Source organism: Hippocampus zosterae, chromosome 6 (assembly GCF_025434085.1).
Source record: "Hippocampus zosterae strain Florida chromosome 6, ASM2543408v3, whole genome shotgun sequence".
Lineage (NCBI taxonomy): Eukaryota > Metazoa > Chordata > Actinopteri > Syngnathiformes > Syngnathidae > Hippocampus > Hippocampus zosterae.
The window spans coordinates 23,152,015-23,178,598 of NC_067456.1; the positions used below are offsets into that span (position 1 = coordinate 23,152,015).

At 42.7% G+C, this 26,584-nt stretch overlaps 1 protein-coding gene across 6 annotated transcripts; it reads right to left on the bottom strand.

The window, feature by feature from the left end:
• Window positions 1-2,696: 2,696 nt before the first annotated feature.
• Window positions 2,697-19,633, bottom strand: LOC127602232 (TNF receptor-associated factor 2-like). 6 transcript variants are annotated; one of them, XM_052068244.1, is made up of 10 exons: window positions 18,686-19,633; window positions 17,539-17,617; window positions 17,170-17,268; window positions 15,049-15,210; window positions 10,233-10,307; window positions 10,011-10,085; window positions 8,088-8,543; window positions 4,778-4,955; window positions 4,536-4,684; window positions 2,700-3,619 (listed from the first exon to the last, which is right to left on the bottom strand). In XM_052068244.1, exons 1-10 carry the CDS (start codon window positions 18,871-18,873, stop codon window positions 3,401-3,403), a joined length of 1,680 nt encoding a protein of 559 aa, XP_051924204.1. In that variant the 5' UTR covers window positions 18,874-19,633; the 3' UTR covers window positions 2,700-3,400. The 6 variants fall into 6 exon arrangements, with proteins under 6 accessions (XP_051924209.1, XP_051924208.1, XP_051924204.1 ...); XM_052068248.1 differs by lacking the exon at window positions 17,539-17,617 and having other exon boundaries at window positions 2,699-3,619; window positions 18,686-18,872; XM_052068245.1 differs by lacking the exon at window positions 10,011-10,085 and having other exon boundaries at window positions 2,701-3,619.
• Window positions 19,634-26,584: the final 6,951 nt, after the last annotated feature.

Sequence of the window (26,584 nt, forward strand, 5' to 3'; positions counted from 1 at the left end):
AATCGGGAAAAAAATAATATTTTCAATGATCACGGTATATATTTGAGTACTAAAACTGAATGAAAATTAACATTCTTCTAGGACAATTTCCCCCTAATATGTATCGCAAAACCACTCACGGTTTGCAAAACTAAAAGCCCAAATAACTGTTTTGGATTGAGTTTGCCATTTTGTATCTCACTGCTTTACCCTCAATTTCGACACACTCCGTGAAAAACTGTACAGTGTAAACATTTATGGCTATTACTTTCATTATTCTGTCGACTGTCTGGCCACACTCACAGGAGAATGCCACAGTTCATTTTGTTGTGGCTAAATGGCTTGTCTTTTGGTTGCAAAGCTTTTACATTTACTTGTGCACAGGTAATGAATACCTTTTGAGTTGCAAAATCACACACAATTTAGATGGAAATGACAATATCTCACTTTAATGTGATTACATTCATGTTTCGAGTTTGTAATTGATGCCTGAAACAATGTGTGTCACTGAGACTTTGGCAAATAAAAGAGTAAAACAATGACAATTCCAAATTCACAGAAAAGGTTCAAAATAGTTTTGTTAGAAAAGCACATTCACATTCAATGACTTCATGGAACATTAAACAAAATCATACAGGCACTTTTGATGCAAAGAGTAGATCGTTAAACTCATAAAGTTGGCAAAAAAAATAGGACCATAAGATTTTTTTTTCTCGCCCAGGAACAAAAGGTGCCGGTACTTACATTTGGAAATGGAGCAAGAAAAATGTATTCAAAAATTGCGAAATAATCATTCATCTTCTTTTCATTCATCTTCCCAACCGCTTGATCCTCACTAGGGTCGCGGGGGGTGCTGGCGCCTATCCCAGCTGTCTTCGGGCAGTAGGCGGGGGACACCCTGAATCGGTTGCCAGCCAATCGCAGGGCACACAGAGACGAACAACCATTCGCACTCACACTCACACCTATGGACAATTTAGAGTGTTCAATCAGCCTGCCATGCATATTTTTGGAATGTGGGAGGAAACCGGAGCACCCGGAGAAAACCCACGCAGGCCCGGGGAGAACATGCAAACACCACACAGGCAGGCCGGAGCTGGAATCGAACCCGGTACCTCTGCACTGTGAAGCCGACGTGCTAACCACTGGACTACCGGGCCGCCCTGCGAAATAATCATAGAGACTCAAATATGACAAGACGTGAGAGGGGGGGGGGGGGGCTTTTCTTCAAGTCAGAAAACAAATACGACCACATATTTTCATCCATCCATTTTCTATATCGCTTTTCCTCATCAGGGTCATGGGTAAAGATGGAACCTTGACCGAGTGACTTCAGGCGAGAGGTGGAGTACACCTTTTACTGGTTGGTTCCCAGCCAATTGTAGTATCAATAATAATTTAAAAAAGGTCATTAGGACTGTTCAGTCTTTATAAGAGGCCCGTCCCGCAGATGGATTGAGACCTCACAATTATTAAGCAAGTAAAACAATGGTGAATTAACGGAAAAACAATGAATAACTTCCGATTGGATAGCTATGAAGACACCAACGCTGCAGCAAGCAGACTTGAAACCATCCACTTCCTCTGAACACATCACTCGACACACTGACTGAAAATATTGTACATGAGACGGACACACATTGACTCTTTTGGGGAGGTATTGTGTTATTGAGCACCCCATTTACCCTGCAGATACACAGAATGTGTACTTTCGATTACATGTACATGGAGATATTTAGAAAGATTCTTCATGGCGCGATCAAAGTTTTCATCCAATCACCGCAGAGTGGAATGGGCGTTCGGTGCTAATAATTACTTTTAACCCATTGAGGGTCGTGGCTGATTTGGAGCTGACTTTGCGACTTGTTCAATTACAGTATTTTGACATTTTTGTTTCATTAAAAAAACACCAACTTTTTATAATCAACCATAAGTTACCGCTGTTCCTCCTCAAGAAGGTTCCCTCATAATGAAACACCGAAGGGGATGTAAAAGACAATAGCTTCCCCGTTCAATCTCAAATTAGCGTGATAACTGCCCATTTTGAGTATACACAAACCTCAGATGATCACAGCGACTGTTATTACATCAGTTACTGTATTAGTAAAACAGCCATTGTTAAACTGAAGTGCACAATGGGTGAGATATGCCGATATATACCACAGGTGTCAAATGAAAGGCCCAGGGGCCAGATTTGGACCGCCACTTCATTTATGTGGCCCACGAAAGCAAATCAAAGATGGCAACCTTCATGATGCTTGCTAAAATCACTGCAAAAATGAGTTTAACACCCCTGAAATGTATAGTCAAAAAGGTTTCATCTGGTGGAATTTGGCTATTCAACTTCACTATTGTTACAAAACACAAGAGTAAAAATAAATAAATAAAATCACTCATACACTCAGATGCACACACACACACACACACACACTACACAACATTCATGATTTAAGTACTACACTCAGAATTCATGGAATTCAAGTCAAGTCCACAATCACACGCTGATCACGGTTGAAAAAGTGAAGTGGTATCAACAGCATCCTTCTCCTTTAATCAAATAAATAAAACAAGTTAATGCAGCTACAATCCAGTTTTTTTTTGTGTGTTTTTTTGGGGGGCTGGGGGATGAACAGCACATGTGTTGGTATCTGTTTTGGTCTATCATATACATGTGCTGGGGGAAACTTAGAAAAACATCATCATCTTTCTAACCGCTTGATCCTCACTAGGGTCGCGGGGGGTGCTGGAGCCTATCCCAGCTGTCTCCGGGCAGTAGGCGGGGGACACCCTGAATCGGTTGCCAACCAATCGCAGGGCACACAGAGACGAACAACCATCCACGCTCACACTCACACCTAGGGACAATTCAGAGTGCTCAATCAGCCTGCCATGCATATTTTTGGAATGTGGGAGGAAACCAGAGTACCCGGAGAAAACCCACGCAGGCCCAGGGAGAACATGCAAACTCCACACAGGGAGGCCGGAGCTGGAATCGAACCCGGTACCTCTGCACTGTGAAGCCGACGTGCTAACCACTGGACTACCGGGCCGCCTAACTTAGAAAAATAGATGTTAAAATGGAATAAACTAAATCTTGGGATTATTTTTCCTTATGAACCATATGAGTTTCAACCATGTTACATGAGGCAGGCACACTGTCATTTTACCACGGTTATTTGAATAACCCACTAAACTATATTGGTTGAATAAAAAATACCAATTCAGTGAAGTACTAATGGTCCACTCAGTATATGTTTTGGTAGCCAAAAATTATTTGTGTTGGTGTTTTTAGAACACTGTCTTTGATGGGTGCACAAAGAGAAACATTGGCAGTTAAGTTTACAAACTCTTGCATATTGCCAAATAACAGACTCGAAAGAAAAAATGTCACTTAGTGGTAATACAAATGGCTGATTTCAATTTAGAGCCCTGTGAGGTCTACGATGGCCTTGATAAAGATGGTATCATCACGAATGTAAGAGTTTTTAGATTCCAGTTTGGAGAGTGGACAGAAGAGCGGGCAGCCACTGGCAATGTTCATGTCGCTGACAGGCCTCTGGAAGGATGAGGACGAGATGTCGGGCCGGAACGCATCGATGATGTGCTCCCTGTTGTTCTGGTCAAGCAGCATTAGGGTGACCTGGGTACAGATGGGGACAGCCTCCTTAAACATGTTTTCCAACATGCAGTAAAAAGGCCAGTTGTTAAACAGTGGTGCCACGATTTAAGAGTTTTTCATTTGTTCCACAACCAAGCTTGTACCTCAATCGCCCCTTTTCCGCCAACAGGCCCGGGAACCTTTCGTTCCTGGTTGTCTAAATTCCAGGGAATACAAATACTTTCAGTGGCCCAGACGGTTTGCATTTCCACTGCAACTCATTGTTCTTGGTAGATCACGCAAATGAGACTGTTCTTATATTCAGGGGGAGCTGTTGTGTTACTTTGTTACTCATTACTGACAACCTCTGGCTCTAAAAGTCATTGTGGTTACTTCAGTGACCTTTAAATTTAGTTTTATTATTCTATTCTATTCTATCACTTAATCAAAGTTTCAAACATATTGGATATCATATAACATCATATGATCTCTCTCTCTCTCGCTCTCTCTCTCTCCCTTCATCTCTCTCTCTCTATAGACACACACACACACGCACGCACGCGCACACACACACACAAAAACACGCACACGCACGCACACACACACACACACACACACACACACACACACACACACACACACACACACACACACACACACATTTTTTATCTCACTGGGCTCTAAGTGCCTGTGTGGGTTTTCTCCGGGGTCTCCGGTCTTCCTCCCTCATTTCAAAAAATGTGCCTGGTTGGTTAATGAAACACTCTAAATTGCCCCTAGGTGTGATTGTGAGTGTGAATGGTTGTTTGTCTATGTGTGCCCTGGAATTGGCTGGTACAGGGTGTACCCCGCCTACTGCCCGAAGACAACTGGGATATGCTCCAGTACGCCCGCAATCCTCGGGTTCGGATAATGGATGGATGGATGGATGACATTTTACTTAGTATATAAGTGTTACCTTCTGATTAAAAGGCCACTTAAGGAGTGCATCACTGTGTCCTCTCATCACCACAAAGAACAGAGATAAATGGGTGCCTCTTCCTGTCCCATCTCCATTTAGGTAAATACGCAAGCACATCTTGTAGCCATATTTACTGGTATAAAAGGCTAGAAAACATGAGAATGTATGTTATTGCATCAAACAAGAAAGGCTCATCATCCTCTCATCAAAAACAGAAATTCCTATCTTCTGATAATTACCAGGAGAGAACATCGCAGGAGCTCGGCCAGCCACAGCATCCTGCCTCTTCTTTGTAAAATCGGAGATCTTCCACACAAAGATGCCATCATATGTGGCTGCTGACATCTCCCTCATCTTCCCCTCCATCTCTACGATGGACAAGTCCCGCAAGCTCACAGTTCTCTCCAGCTGACGAACCTTAACCACACACAAAAATTAACTTTCACACTCAAGAAAAATCAAAATGATTATTCGAATCATTTGAATTATTGTACATGATGTAGAGAAATGTGAATTTTGTAGCTGAATCTGATTGACTGTTTTTACTGTCATTTGTCTTTTAGGAAGGAAAGGAATATGCAATGCTTTACATTCTGAACATATATAAATATAGATATTGCTGGCAACGGGACCTCCAATGTCACAATCAGATAAATTCCATTTTTTTTTGTTTTTAACAACTCTCAAGGATTGGTCAGTCCAAACATGTCGGTGTTATTTTTATTCACTATTAACCAACCTAAAGTATTGACAGGGCGGCCCGGTAGACCAGTGGTTAGCACGTCGGCTTCACAGTGCAGAGGTACCGGGTTCGATTCCATCTCCGGCCTCCCTGTGTGGAGTTTGCATGTTCTCTCCGGGCCTGCGTGGGTTTTCTCCGGGTGCTCCGGTTTCCTCCCACATTCCAAAAACATGCGTGGCAGGCTGATTGAACACTCTAGATTGTCCCTAGATGTGAGTGTGAGTGCGAATGGTTGTTCGTTTCTGTGTGCCCTGCGATTGGCTGGCAACCGATTCAGGGTGTCCCCCGCCTACTGCCCGAGGACAGCTGGGATAGGCTCCAGCACCCCCCGCGACCCTAGTGAGGATCAAGCGGCTCGGAAGATGAATGAATGAATGAAAGTATTGACAACGGCTTGCTCTATTTGACGATGCAAAGCTAATTTCTGAAATCATTCGTAAGAACTTCAACAACAAACACACTCTGTTTGCGATGGTTGATAAAGCCACAAATTTCACAAGTCAAATACAATAGCACCTGAACTCCTTTCAAAATAGAAATGCAATGCAATATTTATAGATGCATTCAGGCTGCAGGAATTTCTGATTCCAATCAGATTCCCCCTCAAATTTGATTTTGAGGGCTCGCTGTCCACACTCTTTGAGAAAGTGTCCAAATGGGATCTGACCCTATACCAGGGGTCGGCAACCCAAAATGTTGAAAGAGCCAGATAGGACAAAAAATAAAAAATTAAAAATATGTCTGGAGCCGCAAAAAAATAAAAGCCTTGTATAAAACTTACAATGAAGGAAACACATGCTGTATGTATGTAGGAGACTGGACTGTCGCGGAATTGTTTATGTTATTCATTCCTTTGTTGTGTGTTCACAAACGCCCCCATATAATTTATTTTGTAATTTCCTCGCTTGATTTTTTGTTTTGGTCCATTATTTTTGCTTTTCTTAGTGTCAGTGAAGTGATCATTAATTTCCGTTTTTCTGAGGCTGTCTTTGAACGCCTCTCGAGTCAAACGATATGAGACGTGTCTGTGTTTGTCGAGACTCGTAAAAGAATATATAATGTGTACGTTTTAAAAAACCAAGACTACAGCTGTCCTTTTTTCGGAGCTGCAACATCTATATCTATTTGAGCTATATTAGCCTACTATCAAAATCTTTTTCCATTTTCAAACATTTTTTTATAACGCTCCAGGGCGCCGCATGCAGCTCTGGAGCCGCGTGTTGCCGACTCCCGCCCTATACAGGCTGGGCCACATTATTGACCCATCTGACCGGTTGCTATAGCAATGGTGCAGGAATGGGGGCATCATCCAGCGCATGCAGTATTTGATTTAATGGGTTGGTGCGGGGTTTATTCCAAAAACTCGAGAACGATAAGTCACTGATAGTCGTCCAAAAAATACTGTAAATCTACATGTGCTTCACAAAAGAATTCGTCAAGTCAAAAGTCAAATCAAATTTATACTGTATCAGCCTTAATCACCACAAAGTCTTAAAAGTCTTCACCGCAGCCGACAAATATTAATTTCATTCACTCACACGAGCACAAGGTGGGGTGGGGGGGGGGGGGGGGATTGAGAAGGGTCCGCAGATGGGAGAATCCCCCCTCTTCCAGAATGACCAGGCTGCAATGAATGCAAAGTCGACATTTCACGTAATATGATGCTACCAAATGTCGGTTAGAATAATGTCAGAGTCCATTTAATAAGATGAAACACTGGAGGAAGAGCTTGGACTGGTTGGTCAATGAAATTGGGTCAGCGTTACCTAGCCCACTTTCCAAACCGGCTTCTGATCCAAAACACACAAGCGCATCTGTGAAGCATGCTGGAGGTAATGTCAAGGCTTGCGCTTGCATCGCTGCATCTGTTCTTGGCTGATGATGTAACTCATGACAATAGCAGCAGAATGAATGCTGAAGTCACCAAAAACATTTTGTCTGGCAATTTAAAGGAAAATGTATCCAAACTGAAGCTTCATCATGCATCAAGCAATGGCCCATAACCAGATAGAACAGAAAGTTGAACTCTATCAAGATTCGTGGCACGCTGCAAAATACAAAAAGCCCACTTTTGCCATTCAAAACAAACCCAGCAATGTGTGATATTGGAGCAAATGGGTGTGCTGTCACTTTGTGGCATAACATCTTGCATAGTCAGATAACTACACGAGTATATGGTGGTATGGTTTGTAATTGTGAGCATGACTCGAATATGAAATAGATCTTTCAGGACGTAAAATATTTCGTTGGCTGAAAATTGTTTCCAACACAACAGGGCAGGTAAAGTGAGTCTGGGTGTAAAACTTCACACTTTGAGTGGCAGAATGCCCTGATGGCTGGATCTCACCAAGGGGAGCAAAAATGTCTTTTTGTCAGGGCCGCAAAGACATTCACCAACAATTTTGATGGTCTCAAACAATTCTTTTTTTTTGTCGCAAAAAAAATAAATAAAAAAGAACATGTTTAAAATTTGAAGCCAACATGAAAAACTGTTTCAACTATTAAACCTGTTTGGGAATGGCTGTGCCACATCTTTGCAACGCCTTTGCAACCGTTTGCAACATTGAACGAACCCTGACGAAAAAATTGAACACATTTATTGTGTGCGTACAGACGTGCGAACCTGCGCAGCTTAGTGAGGGACGGGCTTTTCAAAAGGTGTGCCGTGCCTCTGTTATGGCTCTGAACTTACCTGCGAAATGCCAAAATTGTTGGAATATGCCTGCTTGAACAAGCTTTCATACTTACTTTACCACAATCTCGACATTTGTAACAGACAAAGGCATTTCCAGTGTGCCATTTGTCACCTTGTTATTGAGGATCTCAATTTTGTCCTGGTCCAGTCTATGTTGCCGGTTGTAGGCCTCCATGGCGGCGCCGGAGCGCTCCATTTCTCGGTTGAGGACGCAAACGATGTTCTCAAACGTATTCACTTTCAGCTCCAGCTCTTGGCAGTGTCGGCTGAGCTCGACGACCTTGGTCTTTTCACTTTGGAGCTGCAGCTCCAGGGCAGCCCCCAAAGTGCTGGGCAGCGGCGTGAAGGAGGTGGAAGCTACGGCGTCGCCTCCACCTAGCTGGCTCATCTTGAATTCTAAGTCTCTGAGGGACTGGTGGAGCTCGTGCAGCTTGTGGCCAGCTACATCCAGGCTCTGAGGTTGCAGGCTCTCCAGGCTCACTTTGATTCCCATGATGAAATGCAGAAGCAGGTTGAGGTGTTCGTACGAACATTGACGTTCATGGTCATGAATCTTCTCCTTCTCCACCTGCGTATTAGGGAAGACATTAGATTAAGAACAAAACAGCCCTGATTAGAACGCACCAGGGGTCACCAACCTGTGATTCCGGTTTGATCCCGGTTTGATCCGGTTTGATATTCGGAAATAACACATTTGCTCAATTTACCTTGAATTGATCTTATTGTTCATCAACGTGATTCATCTGTGTAAACACACTGATCACGGCAAGGATTTCTCACTAATAACTACCAAACATGAGTTAACAGGGTAGAAAACACATTTTATTTCTCAAAATCTCTTCAAGTGGTTACATTTTCAAATCGGCACGTCTACAACATGTTTCTCATTGACTGGTGAACCATTTTTACAACTGGCTTGCATGCTACTCGCAACGTGGATCTTGGGGGAGTGGTTGGGGTTGGGGGTCCCTGCCACCAGTGGGCACCATGTTGGTGACCCCTAGAATACACGACCCCAGCAAAAGAAAGATGATGATGATGTATAGTCAGAAAAAACTAAAACTAAAACACAAGCACACAGGATGCATGCACCATACCCACCATTTATGTACCTTTAGGACATTAAAATTAACAGAACCAATGTAATTGTAATGAAATGTAATTCAAGATGCCATTTTTAGAGGGCAATGGGGATTGACGGCTAATGTGCTGCACCTTTGACCCTAATTGCTTCTTCGCCTTTTCCTTTTGCTTACTGGGAGCAAGAAATCTACCCACAGGTCCACTCAACCAGAAAGGGCTAAGAACTGTCAGTAGTGTTATAGAGTATACAGCAGCCATTTGAAATTGCCCATAAATGTGAATTCATCAGAGGTGGGCAATTCACAAAATGTTGCGTTTTTTTTCAAGCTTAACCAAACTGGAATTGTCAGTCAGTCAGTCCATCGTGTATTTCAACCGCACTTCCGTCATGACTTCTGTCCGTAATTTTTTTTCTCCATTTTTCTTTTTTAGTATGCTGCATGAACAGACATTGCGTTCTGCGTTCCGATTCGGGAATGGAGAACCCCTCCTGAAATATAATCGAACACGGCATGTATATAAGAATCTTCTCACCCAGAAAAAACAAATGCACTAACAACCCATAACTGTTGTTCACCAAAGAAAAAAATTTGACACCTTCTGCAAGGCCTTAAGTGGCAAAAGACGCTTCAGCGAAGCAGAGAGGCACCATCAGAGGACTGCGCCACAAGTCTCAAAGCTTCTAATGATCAGTTTTTGAAGAGTAGTGATTAAAAAAAATAAAGAATGCTTTGTATATTGGCAGCAATTTTCATTATCTGTTGATTTCCTTTCTGGTTATGATTTCCATCATGAAAGTTGTGATACGTTGCCAAGAAACTTGGGATGGTCTTGTCTCGACTGTGTTAATATGACGTCCTATTAATTAGTTGAAAAGTTGAAAAATGATTCAGCAGTTTATTACGTTAGCGAGCGTCACACACAGCAAATTATGATGAAAATGTCTACTTACAGACGTATCGCAGCCAACAACATGAAATCTGCATGGCGCTTTAAATTTACTGCAGAACTTAATATGGTCCACATACTGCAAAACAAAAAAAATTAAAGAAGCTAATGATCTACAGATTACTTTGTCGGATTAGCTCCCCAAGCTAAATGAGAGTCAATGAGAAGAGAATTGTGAAGTCAAAAAAATAAATAAACAATCACTTAAGGACCATGTTTGGGATACCTTTTCTCTGGGTATCTTTTTCTTTGCGCAACCTTCACAGATCAATGGGTACTTCGGGCAAATTTCATCATGAGCCTAAAAAACAAATTACAAAAGAACAATTCAATCAGAAGCCTAACATAGTATCCTAATTACAGTATGAGGTTTATTCGTGGCTAGTTATGACTTTTCTGTCCCCAGAATATAAATGTTAAGATAAAACTTAAAATAATTGAAATGTCGATGATGAAAAGCTTTTATCGTAAATAGAGGTATTTTTTTTAACACAAACTAATGCATGCAAAATAGATCTACTTCATAACATTTTTCAAGCATAAGCACCTTTTTACAATGTTTCCAAGGTACATTTTGAGTGTCAATGGGATATTTGCGATAGGATGATATAAAATACGTAACTGCAAATGTGACTTCATTATGGTCTGAAACATATTCAAGTCTCGCTTCCGACAAATATACACTAAATCAATGGCAGCAACTGTTATTATTATTATTATTATTATTATAAATATAAATTACAGAAGTGAATGTCCTCAAAGTCGTGTTGCGGTATTTACAAAAATCTCACAGCTGCCAATATGCCACGTGAAGACAGTGCCATAGCTTCTGTGGCAGGAATTTCAAAAGACAGAGAGGAAGCACCAATTTCTTCCCTGAGAGAGGGAGAGAGATATGATGAAATCCAGATGTGTGACAGTGCTGGGACAGCGACACGACGTTGGAAAAAATAAAAAATTAAAAAGCAACCTACTATATCTGTATGAGAGGTTCTTGTACGGACATTCATTCATTCATTCATCTTCCGTACCGCTTGATCCTCACTAGGGTCGCGGGGGGTGCTGGGGCCCATCCCAGCCATCTCCGGGCAGTAGGCGGGGGACACCCTGAATCGGTTGCCAGCCAATCGCAGGGCACACATAGACGAACAACCATCCACGCTCACACTCACACCTAGGGACAATTTAGAGTGCCATGCATATTTTTGGAATGTGGGAGGAAACCGGAGCACCCGGAGAAAACCCACGCAGGCCCGGGGAGAACATGCAAACTCCACACAGGGAGGCCGGAGCTGGAATCGAACCCGGTACCTCTGCACTGTGAAGCCGACGTGCTAACCACTGGACTACCGGGACGCCCGTGTGTGTATATATATATATATATATACTAGCTGGTTCGCCGCCCTCCGGGCGGCTCATCAGCTAGTTCCTGCGGAAGGCTGGTAAGGTGGGCCTTCGGCCCACAAAAGTGTTGTTGCTTGGTTCAACTTTTTGTTCCTCTTCATTGCTTATCGAGAAAATAAAGAGATGTTTAGCTCTACTAAATAACTAACAATTTTATTGCAATGCTTGTGGGTAGACATTTTTTCGCTAAGATGCCCGCGCGATCGTAGTGAGCCACTGCCTGAGCGGCGCAGTGGCGGCGCGCAGTGGCGGCGCGCAGCGGCGCGGTGAAGTAGGTACGTTTTAAAAAGGGACAGGCGGAAGGACAGACCGCGTGCGGGATGACGCGCAATATATATATATAGATATATCTATATTTTTATATATATATATATATATATATATATATATATATATATATATAGATAGATAGATATAGATATAGATATAGATATATAGATATAAATATAGATATAGATATAGATATATATATATAGATATAGATAGAGATATATATAGATATAGATATATATATACACATGCAGTGTCCATAAGGTCTCTTTACCATTTCATAAATGTATGAAAAATGCAATTGATTAGATATTTTATTCAGATTTGTTCTATTGTACTCAGCGTTTATTAACGTTTTTTTTAACCTGACATGGACACCATGAGTTGCATGAAGCACATCAAGATGGTACTCGATTTCTTGCCATGTTTGCTGTAGCATAGCCTTAGCAATTGTGGCAATGGCATCAGTAATCCTTTGCTTTAGGTCAGTAATGTCCCTTATCTTTGTTTGACACATGATGTCTTTAACATAGCCCCATAGAAAGAAGTCCAGGGGAGTGATATCTGGTGAACGTGGCGGCCAAGGAATTGGCCCATCCCTTCCAATCCACCGGTCTGGAAATATTTGATTGAGGAACCCCCGAACATGCAGCCCCCAATGTGGTGGTGCACCATCTGCTGAAATATGATGGTTGGTTGACGCTCATTCAGGTGTGATTCCACATATTCAGTTCAAAGGTCAAGGTAGAAATGGTCATTTGCAGAAATGGATGTCTCGTTGAAGAAAAATGGACCATTCGATTCGATTGCACATGATCCCACACATTCATCTTTGGGCAGTGTGATAAGATAAAAAACTTTAATAAACACTGAATACAATAGAACAAATCTGAATCAATTTTTGAAATGGTAAAGAGACGTGTGTGTGTGTGTGTGTGTGTGTGTGTGTGTGTGTGTGTGTGTGTGTGTGTGTGTGTGTGTGTGTGTGTGTGTGTGTGTGTGTGTATATTAAAAAAAAATCCTCATCTCACCCCTCGGGTGGTGTCCGTCCCACATTCAGCTCGGGTCCTCTACCTGAGGCCAGGAAGCTTGAGGGTTCTGCGCAGTATCCTTGCTGTTCCCAGCACTGCACATTTCTGGACTGAGATGTCCGATGTTGTTCCCGGGATCTGTTGCAACCACTCATCTAGTTTGGGGGTCACTGCCCCGAGTGCTCCGACCACCACAGGCACGACTGTCACCTTCACCTTCCAGGCTCTCTCCAGCTCCTCTCTGAGCCCTTGGTATTTCTCAAGTTTCTCGTGTTCCTTCTTTCTGATGTTTCTATCACTTGGGACCGCTACATCCACTACACCGGCATTCCTCTGCCCTTTATCTATGATCACGATATCTGGTTGGTTCGCCATTACCATCTTGTCAGTCATATGCAATTTTTTTCATGGTTCTGTTCCTGTGTACATCAACAACGTCAAGCAACAAATTAATCTATATCACAACAATCAATACCACATGTATTATCTTATTTATTTGTTATTATTAATTCATAAATGTTTTGGTTTCACATATTAGGCTTTAGCCGATATAAAATGAATGCAAATGAAGCATGAATCACTATGAAGCCAAATGTTTATTTCAGTTCAAATTGTTAACTTACTAAACACTCAGGCTAGGTTAATGCTTGCTGACAAATCTGACCCGGATCATATTTTATGACAGACTGAATGGCTTAATTCCCCAAAATATTTATACCGCCTCTCGCATCGTTCCTCTGTAGATATGGGATGAGAAAAACAAGATGAGCCCCTACCATGTCTGCGGCCCCTACACGCTGGACAACATTTACGTCGTTAGACGCTACTTTGTGAGTGACTGTGCTTCTTCTAATGCGTTTGCGGGTCACTTCGGAGATGCATTTTATCACACACCAGACAGGGTTAATATGATAGATTCTTTGTTTGTGTGTCTTGCACCCAGAATGTCCCATCAGTTTCACTTTCACTAAATGAATATTAAGAAATACATTTAAATTTAAGCCCAGGTCACTTTTAACGTACGGTGGCACATAACCTGCATCACCATAAGGTGCTAGTGGTCATCAGTCTGCAAGTGCAGCTTGCAGACTGAGCCGAGCTGTTGGGATGTGTCTATTTTGTGTTTATTCTCATTCAAAGTTTGTTTAATCTGCAATTTACTGCTAGCATTGGCAAAGAATGTGAATCTGGAGCGCCAGGAGAGGAATTTAAAAAGATACACGTGAGCTACGATAGTCATGTTTCTGCACTTAATACGCTGCAAAAGTAAGTCCCTGCCTGTCAGGCCTCCCACTAATGTAGGCAATTATTTCATTTTCACAAACTACTTTATTTTTCTGTTTTTTTTTTCATGTTTGGGTCTATTTAGGCTGTTGCTCATCAGGGGATGTACATACTCTGTGTGTGTGTGTGTGTGTGGGTGCATGTGTGTGTGTGTGTGTGTGTGTGTGTGTGTGTGTGTGTGTGTGTGTGTGTGTGCGTGCGTGCGTGCGTGTGTGTGTGTGGCGCGATGACAGTTTGATTGCGAGAAGTTGGCTGTTTAAATAGGAGATCTTCGGTCAAAAAAGGCTGGGTACCCCTGAAATTCTACAAAACAAGTGTGGAATCCACATAAATCCGTAACTCATATCTAATATTATAAGCATAATGCAAACAAATCTGCAGCTTTATCACTTCGACTTTCCATGTTCATGAATCATGTGGAGTGTACTTCTTAAGCATCCAAGTTACCAAGACACTATGACGTAGCAGAGTTGAAAGGTGAATCTGGATGGATATTGGCTGCCGCTGGCAGTTCCTGCTCACACGGCGTTCTGGTCTTTCAAAAAGCAATCATGGAAAGTGTATGAATTCTCAAAATCAATTAAAAATAACAAGGATCAGAACTATGGTTATCCACGAATTGGTGGGGACTCGAAATGTGTGTTAAAAATGAGGATATCCAGATTTGAGTCACATCACACGCAAGCACGCACACACACACAGACACACAAGTCTCATGTGTAACATACAGCATTTACAATAAGTAATCCATTAGAATGGATTTGGGTTTCGAGTTATGCGTGTTGTTAAATGGCACAACAAGCGATTGACGATTGATGGACTTCAAACTATTATCATCAGTGACGTGGACATGTCGACTAGTCAAGCCCTATTTCAAACAGACAAACTTCACATTCACACCCTCACTGAGTGGAAACTCACGTGAACCCACGCTGTCAGGAGAGTGAACCATCATATCGACAAAGACTCCTGATAACAACTTTGTCTTCCCATTTCAAAATAAATGTTTTAAAAATCTACAAACCAAAAGCGAAGATGGTCGAAAAATCTCACCTTGATGTTCTTTAAAAGGAATGGTTCTTTACAGTATTTGCAGTTGAGTGTCCTCTCGGGACATTCTCGCTCATCATGACGTTCCTGCTCATTGGCTCTCATCAATTCTTTGCAGGAAGGGCACAAGATGATGGCAAAGTCACAGTGGCCTTCATGGCAAGCCTACAGTGAACCAGCAACAACGTTTTCAATGAATAAACAGGCATGAAAAATGTCATTATTTGAAACCTCAAAATTCCTGTTCATGTTTTGATGTGATAGAATTTCTAAGGAAATCCAAATGAAACTAAAATTATAGCCCTGGGCACTGAGTACCTGTCTGACGCTCTGTTGTGATATACACTGCTCTCAATTGTTTTGCATTTAACCCCAGCGACACCAAAGGATCTTGCTGTCACACTGGATCAGAAGCTATCTTTTAATTCTCACAAAAGAGAGTCCAGAGAATTTAATTGGCAAAAAAATGTTCCTTTGCGCTTGCTGATGCTGAAACTACAAAGGGTGTGGAAAATAATCGATATTAATCGATCCATCGATGCAAGTGCATCGGCTCATTCATTGGGTACGACGCGATTGACGGGTGAAATCGAGATTCTTCACAATGCATTGGTGGGTATCGGTAAAATCCGATTCAAGCGCCGTTTTATTCATGTTAAACGTCACCTATCTGCCTTTTCCTAGGCACAATGAATGCACCATCATTGTTTTGCGTTGAATACGGACGGTAGCCCTGCGTCACATACAGTCCAGTACACAACTAGCGAAACACTATGGAAGTTCGTGCAAGCAGCAGCGAGGAAACTACTGTATTTAATGCTTCCGCAACATTCAGATCTTATTTTTGGAAATACTACAGCTTCAAAAAGAAAGACGGAAAGATTGATAAAAGCTCCGTAATTTGCAAAGAATGTCGCACTACGAAGCCATACAACGGCAGCACCACAAATATGCAGACCACTTAAAACGATGGCACCACATCACCGACAAGTTTCCCCCCGCCTCCCTGCCCCGTTCCTCGTTGGACAACTGGAGAAACTCTTGGCAAACCAGGTCAGGATCAGAAAAAAATCGCCTCTTATTTTGGGGGTCCCCTTGCAGCTCACTGTGACCGCGCAAGGAAAAACTATATATGGATGACTCTTTTGGACATTTTATCACAACAAATTGCACTGTATCGTATCGGATCGCATTGATTTGAACTAAATGTGTATCGCGTCGTATCACATCGTGAAGGCGGTGAAACGTATCGCATCGTGTCGCCAGAAAATTCCATGTATCGTTTAAGTATCGCATCGCTGGTAGTGCATCGAGATGTGTATCGAATCGTCCTCAGAGCTGAGATTGACATCCCTAGAAACTACCGGTAGTTTATTATTTTGTTGTACCAAGGCTGAATTAGTGCAACTCTTTGCTAATAGATCGCCCGAGTACGCCTATAAAGACTCTCCAGCTAGTTCAAAACCCTCCTGCATGAGTTCTAACCAGAAGCTGGAGAACAGATTAATATTTCTCTTGTATTAGCTTCACTGCATTGGCAATATATAAAAATTTAGAATACAGTTAAAGATCCTTCTCTTTATATACAAAGTGCTACATGGCCAAGTATGGGGAGAGATATGTTTCAAAATTATTTACATAAACACAGCTGCGACTTTGTGTTTTTGCAGATCCAAAAATCTATGTGTGATTTTCACATGCTTTCTAATGAGAGTGCATTTATCATGACTTGTAAATATTCAAATCTGATTGAGAAGTGTTGAATGTGTGTTTGTGGATCAGTGGGGACGACATTTCTTTTTGAGACAAACGTCAATTGCCATTTCACGATATTCACACACATAAGTCTCAAGATATTCACGCGTGGAAAGGTCATCCCTCCTCCGTCCATTAGGACGCAGTTGATGCAGTCTCTGTTGAACGAAGAAGCTATGTCTTGTTTTTTCGTTTAAAAATCGAAAGTTTAACCATGGAAAATGAGCCTTTATCTGATCATCTATTATGTGTTTATTGAACAGAAGTCCGGAAACAAATCAATGAACAATCAATGAACGTATATTGGCTTTCACATTCATCACCAGGAATATAATCTGTATTTAGTCAAATCCCTGCAGTAATACACACCTCAAAATCTTTAATAGTCCCTGTCCACATACATCCTTCGTTGGGGCAAACGGCTGCTAAGGCTTCCACTTCTCTCCGGGCTGCATTGTCTGGAAAAGCCTGCAAAGAAGTGCAGGGAATCCTGCCTATTAGCAGGCTGGTGTGTGTTTGGTGTTACAGTTTGAAAGGTTGTGTTACTCTGTAGCAGTTTCCTAAAGAAGGAGCCAACCATAAGCAGCAACAGCTGTTGTTGTGTTGGCTCTTTACAATTAAATAAAAGTAAAAATGATGCAGCAGTGCTCTCTATACATTACATTCTACATTTCATCACTTCAGTTATGTTAGTTTGACCTAATCGATAAACACAGATGAGGGTAAAAATTTACTTACACCTCCTTGTTTGAGAATAGAGGTGGGTTCCTCAAATAAGTCTTCTTTGATGCAAGCATTGCATTTCTCGGGTCCAGAACTATACGACAACACATTATTATTCCACAAATAAATGTTTTGTGTTATTGTTAAAACATCTACAATGTGTCACATTGAGGACACAGAACATAGCATTGAACTGTATCTACTTAATAATCATTAAGTTGCATTGGTTGGATTAGATCAAAATGGCAGATAATCCTCAAAATACATTAAGAACTCTGAATCAGCCTTTGTTGCAAATTACAATTAAATTATATTCACATACACTGCACACAAAATAATTTGATTCTGACAAATGTATTACAGCTATATAGAAAGATCCCACAAGTCTCAGTGTTACAAGAATATCCGAAGCTATTACAATGATGATATGGGGCACATAAGGTGTGGAATCATTATTACCATGTACTAGCTCGCTTGAAATTCACTGTATACCTCATACAGTACGCCTGAGCATCACTGTGCTATTATTTACAAACAATGTAAATTCACATTTTATACACTGTGACAGTCTAATTTGGTTCATTTTGTTTTTGATCAAATGCTGATAAACAGATAGCTGCTGATTTACCTTTTATTGTTTGTCCAATCATGTCTGGTCTATTACTCATTTGATACAACCAGTACCTAGTTGTAACAACAACAACAACAACAAAAACCCCACAATGTCTTACGATATCAGTAACAAAACAAATGTAAATCAGCAGAAGCACACCGTAACAAAAGTCATCCGAACTCATCCTAAAATTGCCGATAAACGTTGCTTAGCTAATCGATAAATATACAAATAATGAACCGTTACCCTACCACTAAGAGTTATCATTAAAGGACGCGACAAAAAACACGGTCAACGTGAAATGAGGACATTGTAAAATTAAGATATCGTCCAAGGCCATTAAAAGGGATAAAGTTACGATTAGTGCAATGTCCGCACGCCGAATTCAGGGTATGTATTTGGAATGTCAATGTTATAATTAATCCTGTCTTGCGTTGCCCGTGACAATGTTACAGGAGCGTTCAAATGATGCTTTTAAGAAACCATAGTGGCCAAATGTAAATGAACGTAGGACTGCAATATCGTCAACAACCATGACACTATACCCACCTCACGATTTTGTTGAAACAGAACGAACAAAAGCGATGACCACATTGCGCTTGTAAAGGCCTTCGCAGGATTTTCAGACAGGAATTACACAAATGCTTGTCCTCGAGGTTGTTGGCCAAAATTTTCTTTGGGAAGCCAGGTTTGTTTCCTTCCAGGGAAGATGGTGGAGACGGCTCCTGTGCAGCCATTATTCTCCTCGCACAATATCGGGATACTCGCTCACTGGGGTGTGTTCAAGAAAGCAGAGTAGGAAACACAGCTAAAAGTGGATTTAGCGCTATAAACCAAAAACCACACATTGCTGCTGGAGGAAAATTAAAGCAGCGGTCAAGCCAACCTCCACATTCAAAGTCAGCCCAACCGCCACAGCGATTGTTAAAATACATTACGGTAATCTTCAAAATAAAAGCTACACAAATAACCCGTGCTTGTCGTTGGTTTCGATTCGATTTCAGGCAGCCATGCGATCACCCAGGGAGAATTCAAACGGTATTAAGAATTGCACCATGAAACCTTCTAAAGTTGAGGTAGAAATAGAAGTTAATCTTAAATTTGTATAAATGAGGAGTATAACATCTGATCCAAAAAATTATAATATTTCTAAATTCAATTTTTGTTATAACGCAAGCAGAACATTTCTTGGGCACACTCGGCCACCACAGGTATCCAACCAAAGTGCTTTCATTTATATCTGATATTGTATTTCAAAATAAACTTCATATGAAGTCTGCATTTTAACATTTATATCAGAATTTTTTAAAAAAAATCACAACAATTAATTTTTTTGTTATTCTGCAACCAGACCGGTTCTAGGGAACACTAGGCTTCGCAAGGTATTCAAACAAACCAAATTAAGCTCTGATGTTGCATTTCAAAATAAAATGCAAGTGAAATTGGCAATTTCATCTTTACACCTGATTTCAAAAAAGTATTTAAAATCTGTGTTTGTTATCCCAAAACCAGACCAGTTTTAAGGAACACCAGGCTCTGACAGGATGTCGAACCAATGTACTTTCATTGAAACCTTACTATAATAAGATATATTAAGATTAAGATAAGATAATAAGATTTATTATATATCTTACTGTTTATTGTGCATGTTAAATCGCTCCATGTACAGCACTTTGTATGCAGCGATGGCTGTTTGAAAGTGCTCTATAAATACTGTTGACTTGACTTGACTTGAGTTGACTTGAAACCTAATAAGAATAAAGAAGAATGAGAAAACCTTTATTCGTCTCACAATGGAGAAATTCCCAATTACAGCAGCAAAGCTATGAAAGGAAGAAAGTAGAAGAACAAAACGTATAGGAGCTGATGCAAGCTATTTTGAAGTCATAACAACATCACAAAATAATACAACACAACACATAAGACACAGTCATACAATCATCTGCAAACTCTTTGTTGTTTGAAGCAGTTATAGATGAAAGAGGAGAGGATCAAACTGTCTTTTTGTCCAGTGGTTCAGAGACGTTGCATTTCAAAATAAAACCCCTTTGAACTCTGCATATGTGACCTATACACCTTTTCATTCATTCATCTTCCGAGCCGCTTGATCCTCACTAGGGTCGCGGGGGGTGCTGGAGCCTATCCCAGCTGTCTTCGGGCAGTAGGCGGGGGACACCCTGAATTGGTTGCCAGCCAATCACAGGGCACACAGAGACGAACAACCACCCACGCTCACACTCACACCTAGGGACAATTTAGTGTTCAATCAGCCTGCCATGCATGTTTTTGGAATGTGGGAGGAAACCGGAGCACCCGGAGAAAACCCACGCAGGCCCGTGGAGAACATGCAAACTCCACACAGGGAGGCCGGAGCCGGGATCGAACCCACGGCCTCTGCACTGTGAGGTTGACGTGCTAACCACTGGATCACCGGGCCGCCAACCGTCATAGATATGAAGGCAAATGAACAACATGGGGAGCCTATGAAAACTCCACACAGAAAGTTTTTTGAACCAACAACCTTTTTACTTGTGGGACAAAGGTGCCAAGCATTGGGCTAGTGTTCAGTCCAAGCAGAGTTCCACTAAATGTAATTTTATTCAGTTTATCGCAGATCACACCTAATTTTAAAAAATATATTTAAAATTCTGGGGGAGGGGGTGTGGGGGGGGGGTCTCCCGAAACCAGACCCCTTTTACCGCACATGAGACCACCATAGGTGTCCAACCAGAGTGCTTTCATTATTATCTGATGTTGCATATCAAAATAAAAGGATTCTGGAACCAGCAATGTTCACCTTTACACCTGATTTCAAGAAATACAGTAGTTAAAAATTATATTTTCATTATCCTGCAATCAGACCATTGGTTGGATACACTAGGTATCCAACCAAAGTACTTTTCATGAACATCTGTTGTTGCATTTCAAAATTTGGCAATTTTGACCATTTTATGTATTTTTTAACAAAAAACGTTAAAAATTCAATTTTCATTATGCCGTAACCAGACCAGTTTGAGGGCACACTAGGCTCCTGTCGGTCCTCCATCAAAGCAGGGCTCATCACTGTTGCTGATGAAGGCCTTGTCACAGACATAGAAATGCAAAAATTCTGGTTCTGTTGGCGTTCAGAGGGTCTGCATCATTTATGGTAAGAATCACCACAGTATGTAATCGTCTTCAAACCTCCAACTTTCGTTCCTGATTAATAAAAACATTCTTGGCAAATGCTTTTGTCCTGGCCCGCCTTCCGCCAGTCCAAGAATTTCCCCTTTGGCGGCGCAATACGAATGCTCCCGGCCGTCCCTCTCAATCCTGGCCCCAGTTCAGTAGGGAAAACCCACAAAATAGAACCGGGGTCCCATTCCATCATTCTCTGCAGCAGTATGTGGGCGGCACGGGCCTGCTGTAAACACTCAAATGTTTTCAAAGTAAAGGCTTTGGGCCCCGGGCGGGACACACAGCCGAGAGGCAGAGTCTGAGACAGGTCAAGATCCAAATATGAGCTTTTTGACTGCAGCAAATTTAAGACACGCTATTGGAGCTGGAATTACCATGCGACTGCTGGCATCAGACTTGCCCTCTAACAGGTCCTTGCCAAAGCGTTTAGAGTGCATTCATTTCAATTACCGGTACATGGCCTTAAAAGAGTCCTGTATTGTTATTTATTTTTTGTCACTACCTCTCCGGGGGAGTTGGTAATTTGCACATGCTTCTGATGGCCGCATCAACCAGGTAGCCTCAGAGTGGGCCTCTATCATAACTTAGGGCCTTGTTCGGAGGGTTTGAGAAATGATGCGTTCGCTGCAAGGTCCGCCACCATTGGGGTAAGTGCGTTCACCTCCGTCGCTGGGTTGCAGAGAGGATCCGAACGGGCAGGCGGGAAGGGCCACCAGGTGCTAGAGGGGCGGCTCGACCTCGCTGCCAAGTAGTTCCTCCGGGTGGGGCGATGTACGCGCACGCGCTCGTCCCTCCGCAGGAGGACAACCCACAAACTGAAAGAGCCATACAGTCAACTCTTCCTAAAACTACATATTCTTTTCAACAGGATGAGTTCGTTGACACTGTCCAAGTTTGGAACACCCATCTCTTCAGGCCTTCAAAGAACATGTTCCCCGTGGTTGGCCCAACCTGATGCATACTTCACCTGAATTTGATGTGCCAACAGACCTCTTCTCCCCAGGTGGCAATGTATTAGTTTGTATGTCTCTTATAAGACCATAACTTTTGATCCAAATAGATTTAATTGCACGATGTGCTTTCTTCATGGCCCTGTCCCATTAAACTCTACCAAGAGATCAGACTTTGGACTTGTATCTACACCAAAGAGAAGCCATTAGTGTGACTTTGTAAGTCACAAATACTGTATTACATTTTCTGGGGTGAGAAAGATTAGCTGTTGGTGCAAGTATTTTTCCTTCCTAGCACCAATCATATTTCATGGTATGTAACTATATTGACATGTTTTATGCTATATTCAAATCCAAACATAAAGTCCACAATCTAAGAACTATCTGTGGTTTGCATAGTGCATGGGTAAAACGACTTTATGGATCCTCTGGGTGTTTCTTCAGCGATAACATTTATTCTAAGCTGAATTCAACCATTGTCCTGTTATCTGACAATTACCATAACGGTTATTTTATCACTTCAGCTTTCGATGGTGAATTGTCACACTTTGAGAATGATAAAAATGTGTCTTGCTCTCAATTGTGAATATGTTGTTTTTCGTACTTTTATAAGGGCAACATATTTAACCTAGAAAATGTTAGTTTGGCAGACCCTTACTGATGGAAATGATAAACATTCTTTCTTGGCTATACAGTACAATACATCCTGATTCATATTGGCGTCCTCTAGTGGTAAGGGAAATAATTACTTAATTAAATACAATACATGCTGATTTATATAGTGCTTTCACAACACATTACTCAATTAATCCACAATTTCAATGGATGGATGGATGGTTGGACAATTTATTAACCTAGAAATGGATGTTGAATATTACTGCAGACAGCGTACTCCAGTGAGTGTAAACCGGCTTATAAAAGATGACTGCGTAATTGTCATTCTCAATTTGGTCAGCAGGAGGTGTCTCGTCTTAAAAATGGGCTGTGCAACAAGAACATGAATCAAAGTTTATTCTCATTCACAAATCCTTACGGACATGAATTTACTTGACAGAAAGGCAATAAACATAAATAAAACAGCTTTGAATAGAAATGTGATGGAAACTGGAAAAACACTTGACTTTTGTTCTTCTAAGAGTGCAAACATTTTAACAATTTGTCATGTACTATATAAACAGTACATTAGCATCATCAACAATTCACCATTCGCGATGAACAACTCTCTCTCTCTCTCTCGCTCTCTCTCTCTCTCTCTCTCTCTCTCTCTCTCTCTCTCTCTCTCTCTCTCTCTCTCTCTCTCTCTATCCTGATGTAACCACCTCGCAGTGGCAATGGCATTGGCAATGGCAAACACACGACCTCACTTGTGCAATAATGAGCAATATCTGAGCCATTTCATTTCATGTGCAATATGTGTCCTGCGTGCAATATAAGCCTTATTCCACACTACCACTACTGCTGCTGCTGTTGTTGTGTGTTGTTGAGTTTTGTATTTATTTCATTCATTCATTCATTCATCTTCCTAACCGCTTGATCCTCACTAGGGTCGCGGGGGGTGCTGGAGCCTATCCCAGCTGTCTTCGGGCAGTAGGCGGGGGACACCCTGAATCGGTTGCCAGCCAATCGCAGGGCACACAGAGACGAACAACCATTCGCACTCACACTCACACCTCGGGACAATTTAGAGTGTTCAATCAGCCTGCCATGCATATTTTTGGAATGTGGGAGGAAGCCGGAGCACCCGGAGAAAACCCACGCAGGCCCAGGGAGAACATGCAATCTCCACACAGGGAGGCCGGAGCTGGAATCGAACCCGGTACCTCTGCACTGTGAAGCCGACGTGCTAACCACTGGACTAATTTATTTATGTATTTATTTTTCGAAATGCACTAAGGAGTGGCACCCAAATTTCATCCATCCATCCATCCATCTTCTACCGCTTATCCGGGGCCGGGTCGCGGGGGCAACAGCTTTAGCAGGGAAGCCCAGACTTCCCTCTCCCTAGCTACTTCTTCCAGCTCTCCCCGGGGGATCCCGAGGCGTTCCCAGGCCAGCTGGGTGACAGCGTGTCCTGGGTCTTCCTCGGGGTCTCCTCCCGGTGGGACATGCCCGGAACACCTCACCAGGGAGGCGTTCAGGAGGCATCCGAATCAGATGCCCAAGCCACCTCATCTGGCTCCTCTCGATGTGGAGGAGAAGCGGCTCGACTCGGAGCCCCTCCCGGATGACCGAGCTTCTCACCTTATCTCTAAGGGAGTGCCCGGACACCCTGCGGAGAAAACTCATTTCGGCCGCTTGTATCCGGGATCTCGTTCTTTCGGTCCCGACCCATAGCTCGTGACCATAGATGAGGGTTGGAACGTAGATCGACCGGTAAATTGAGAGCTTCGCCCTTTGGCTCAGCTCCTTCTTCACCACGACAGACCGATACAACGTCCGCATCACAGCAGACGCTGCACCGATCCGCCTGTCGATCTCTCGCTCCCACCTGCCCTCACTCGTGAACAAGACCCCAAGATACTTAAACTCCTCCACTTGGGGCAAGATCTCCCCCCCAACCCGGAGGGGGCACTCCACCCTTTTCCGACTGAGGACCATGGTTTCAGATTTGGAGGTGCTGATTTTCATCCCAACCGCTTCACACTCGGCTGCGAAACGCTCCAGTGAGAGTTGGAGAGCCCCGTTTGAAGGAGCCAACAGCACCACATCATCTGCAAAAAGCAGGGATGCAATACTGAGGCCACCAAAACGGACCCCCTCAATGCTTCGGCTGCGCCTAGAAATTCTGTCCATGAAGGTTATGAACAGAATCGGTGACAAAGGGCAGCCTTGGCGGAGTCCTACCCTCACTGGGAACGATTCCGACTTACTGCCGGCAATGCGAACCAACCTCTGACATCGGTGGTATAGTGACCGAACAGCCCGTATCAGGGGGTTCGGTACCCCATACCCACGAAGCACCCCCCACAGAACTCCCCGAGGGACACGGTCAAACGCCTTCTCCAAGTCCACAAAACACATGTAGACTGGTTGGGCGAATTCCCACATACCCTCGAGAACCCTGCTAAGGGTGTAGAGCTGGTCCACTGTTCCACGGCCGGGACGAAAACCACACTGCTCCTCCTCAATCTGAGGCTCGACTTCCTGACGGACCCTCCTCTCCAGCACCCCTGAATAGAACCTTACCAGGGAGGCTGAGGAGTGTGATCCCTCTGTAGTTGGAACACACCCTCCGGTCCCCCTTTTTAAAAAGAGGGACTATACAATGGCAATAAAGGCGATTCTGATTCAACAACAAAGAGTCTGAAGACGTGGCACCTATCATCAATGAGAATGGTGATCAAGTGGTTAGCATGTTGACCTCACAGTGCAGAGCTTGTGGATTCAATCCCGGCTCCGGCCTTCCTGTGTGGCGTTTGCATGTTGTCCCTGTGCCTGCGTGGGTTTACTCCAGTTTCCTCCCACATTCCAAAAACATGTGTGACAGTCTGATTGGGCACTCAAAATTGTCCCTAGGTATGAGTGTGAGCGCAGATGGTTGTTCGTCTCTGTGTGCCTGGTTCAGGGTGCCCCCGCCTACTGCCCGAAGACGCCTGGGATAGGCTCCAGCACTCCTCGCGACCCTTGTGAGGATTAAGCGGATCAGAAAATGGACGGATGGATACTTATTTAGTTGTTGATGGTGTATGGATAGCGTGGGATCAGTTCTTACTCAGTGACAGTATAAATGGTTGTGCATCTCTATATGTGCCCTAGGACTGACTGGTGACCAGTTCAGGATGTGGTCCGCCTTTCGTCCAAAGTCACCTGGGAGAGGCTCCAGCTGGACTCCCCGCAACCATGTTCAGGATAAAGTGTTTAACTAAGGGAGCAATTTTGGTTAATTTGTCGTCATACCTCAAGCAGTTGTAACATCCTTTTGTCATACAGGGACAACACACTTTCCTTATCTTTGTGATGCACAGGAACCAATATTGTGGAGAAACGATCAAGGATAAATGTTGGCTCTTGTAGAAAGGGTTTATGAGCTTTGTTTCAAAGGCAGGCTGCAAGCTATTTGGCGGGAAGAAGTGGGAACCTATCTTTGTAAATAGGTCAAGCAAGTCCTCTCCATCACGTTACTCTATTGTGTTCCCAAGGCCCTTCTCAAAAGCTGATCTGTCAGTGGGCGTAAAATAGTTAAAAATGATGATATCAGGCTGAAAAATCAACTTAGTCAATGCCGTGGATGCAGGCTAACATGAAAGCCTTTCATTGCCTCACTGGCAAGAAACCAAGGTCTCATAATCCTTTCACCCAGATGCGCCAATCTATTCACCCA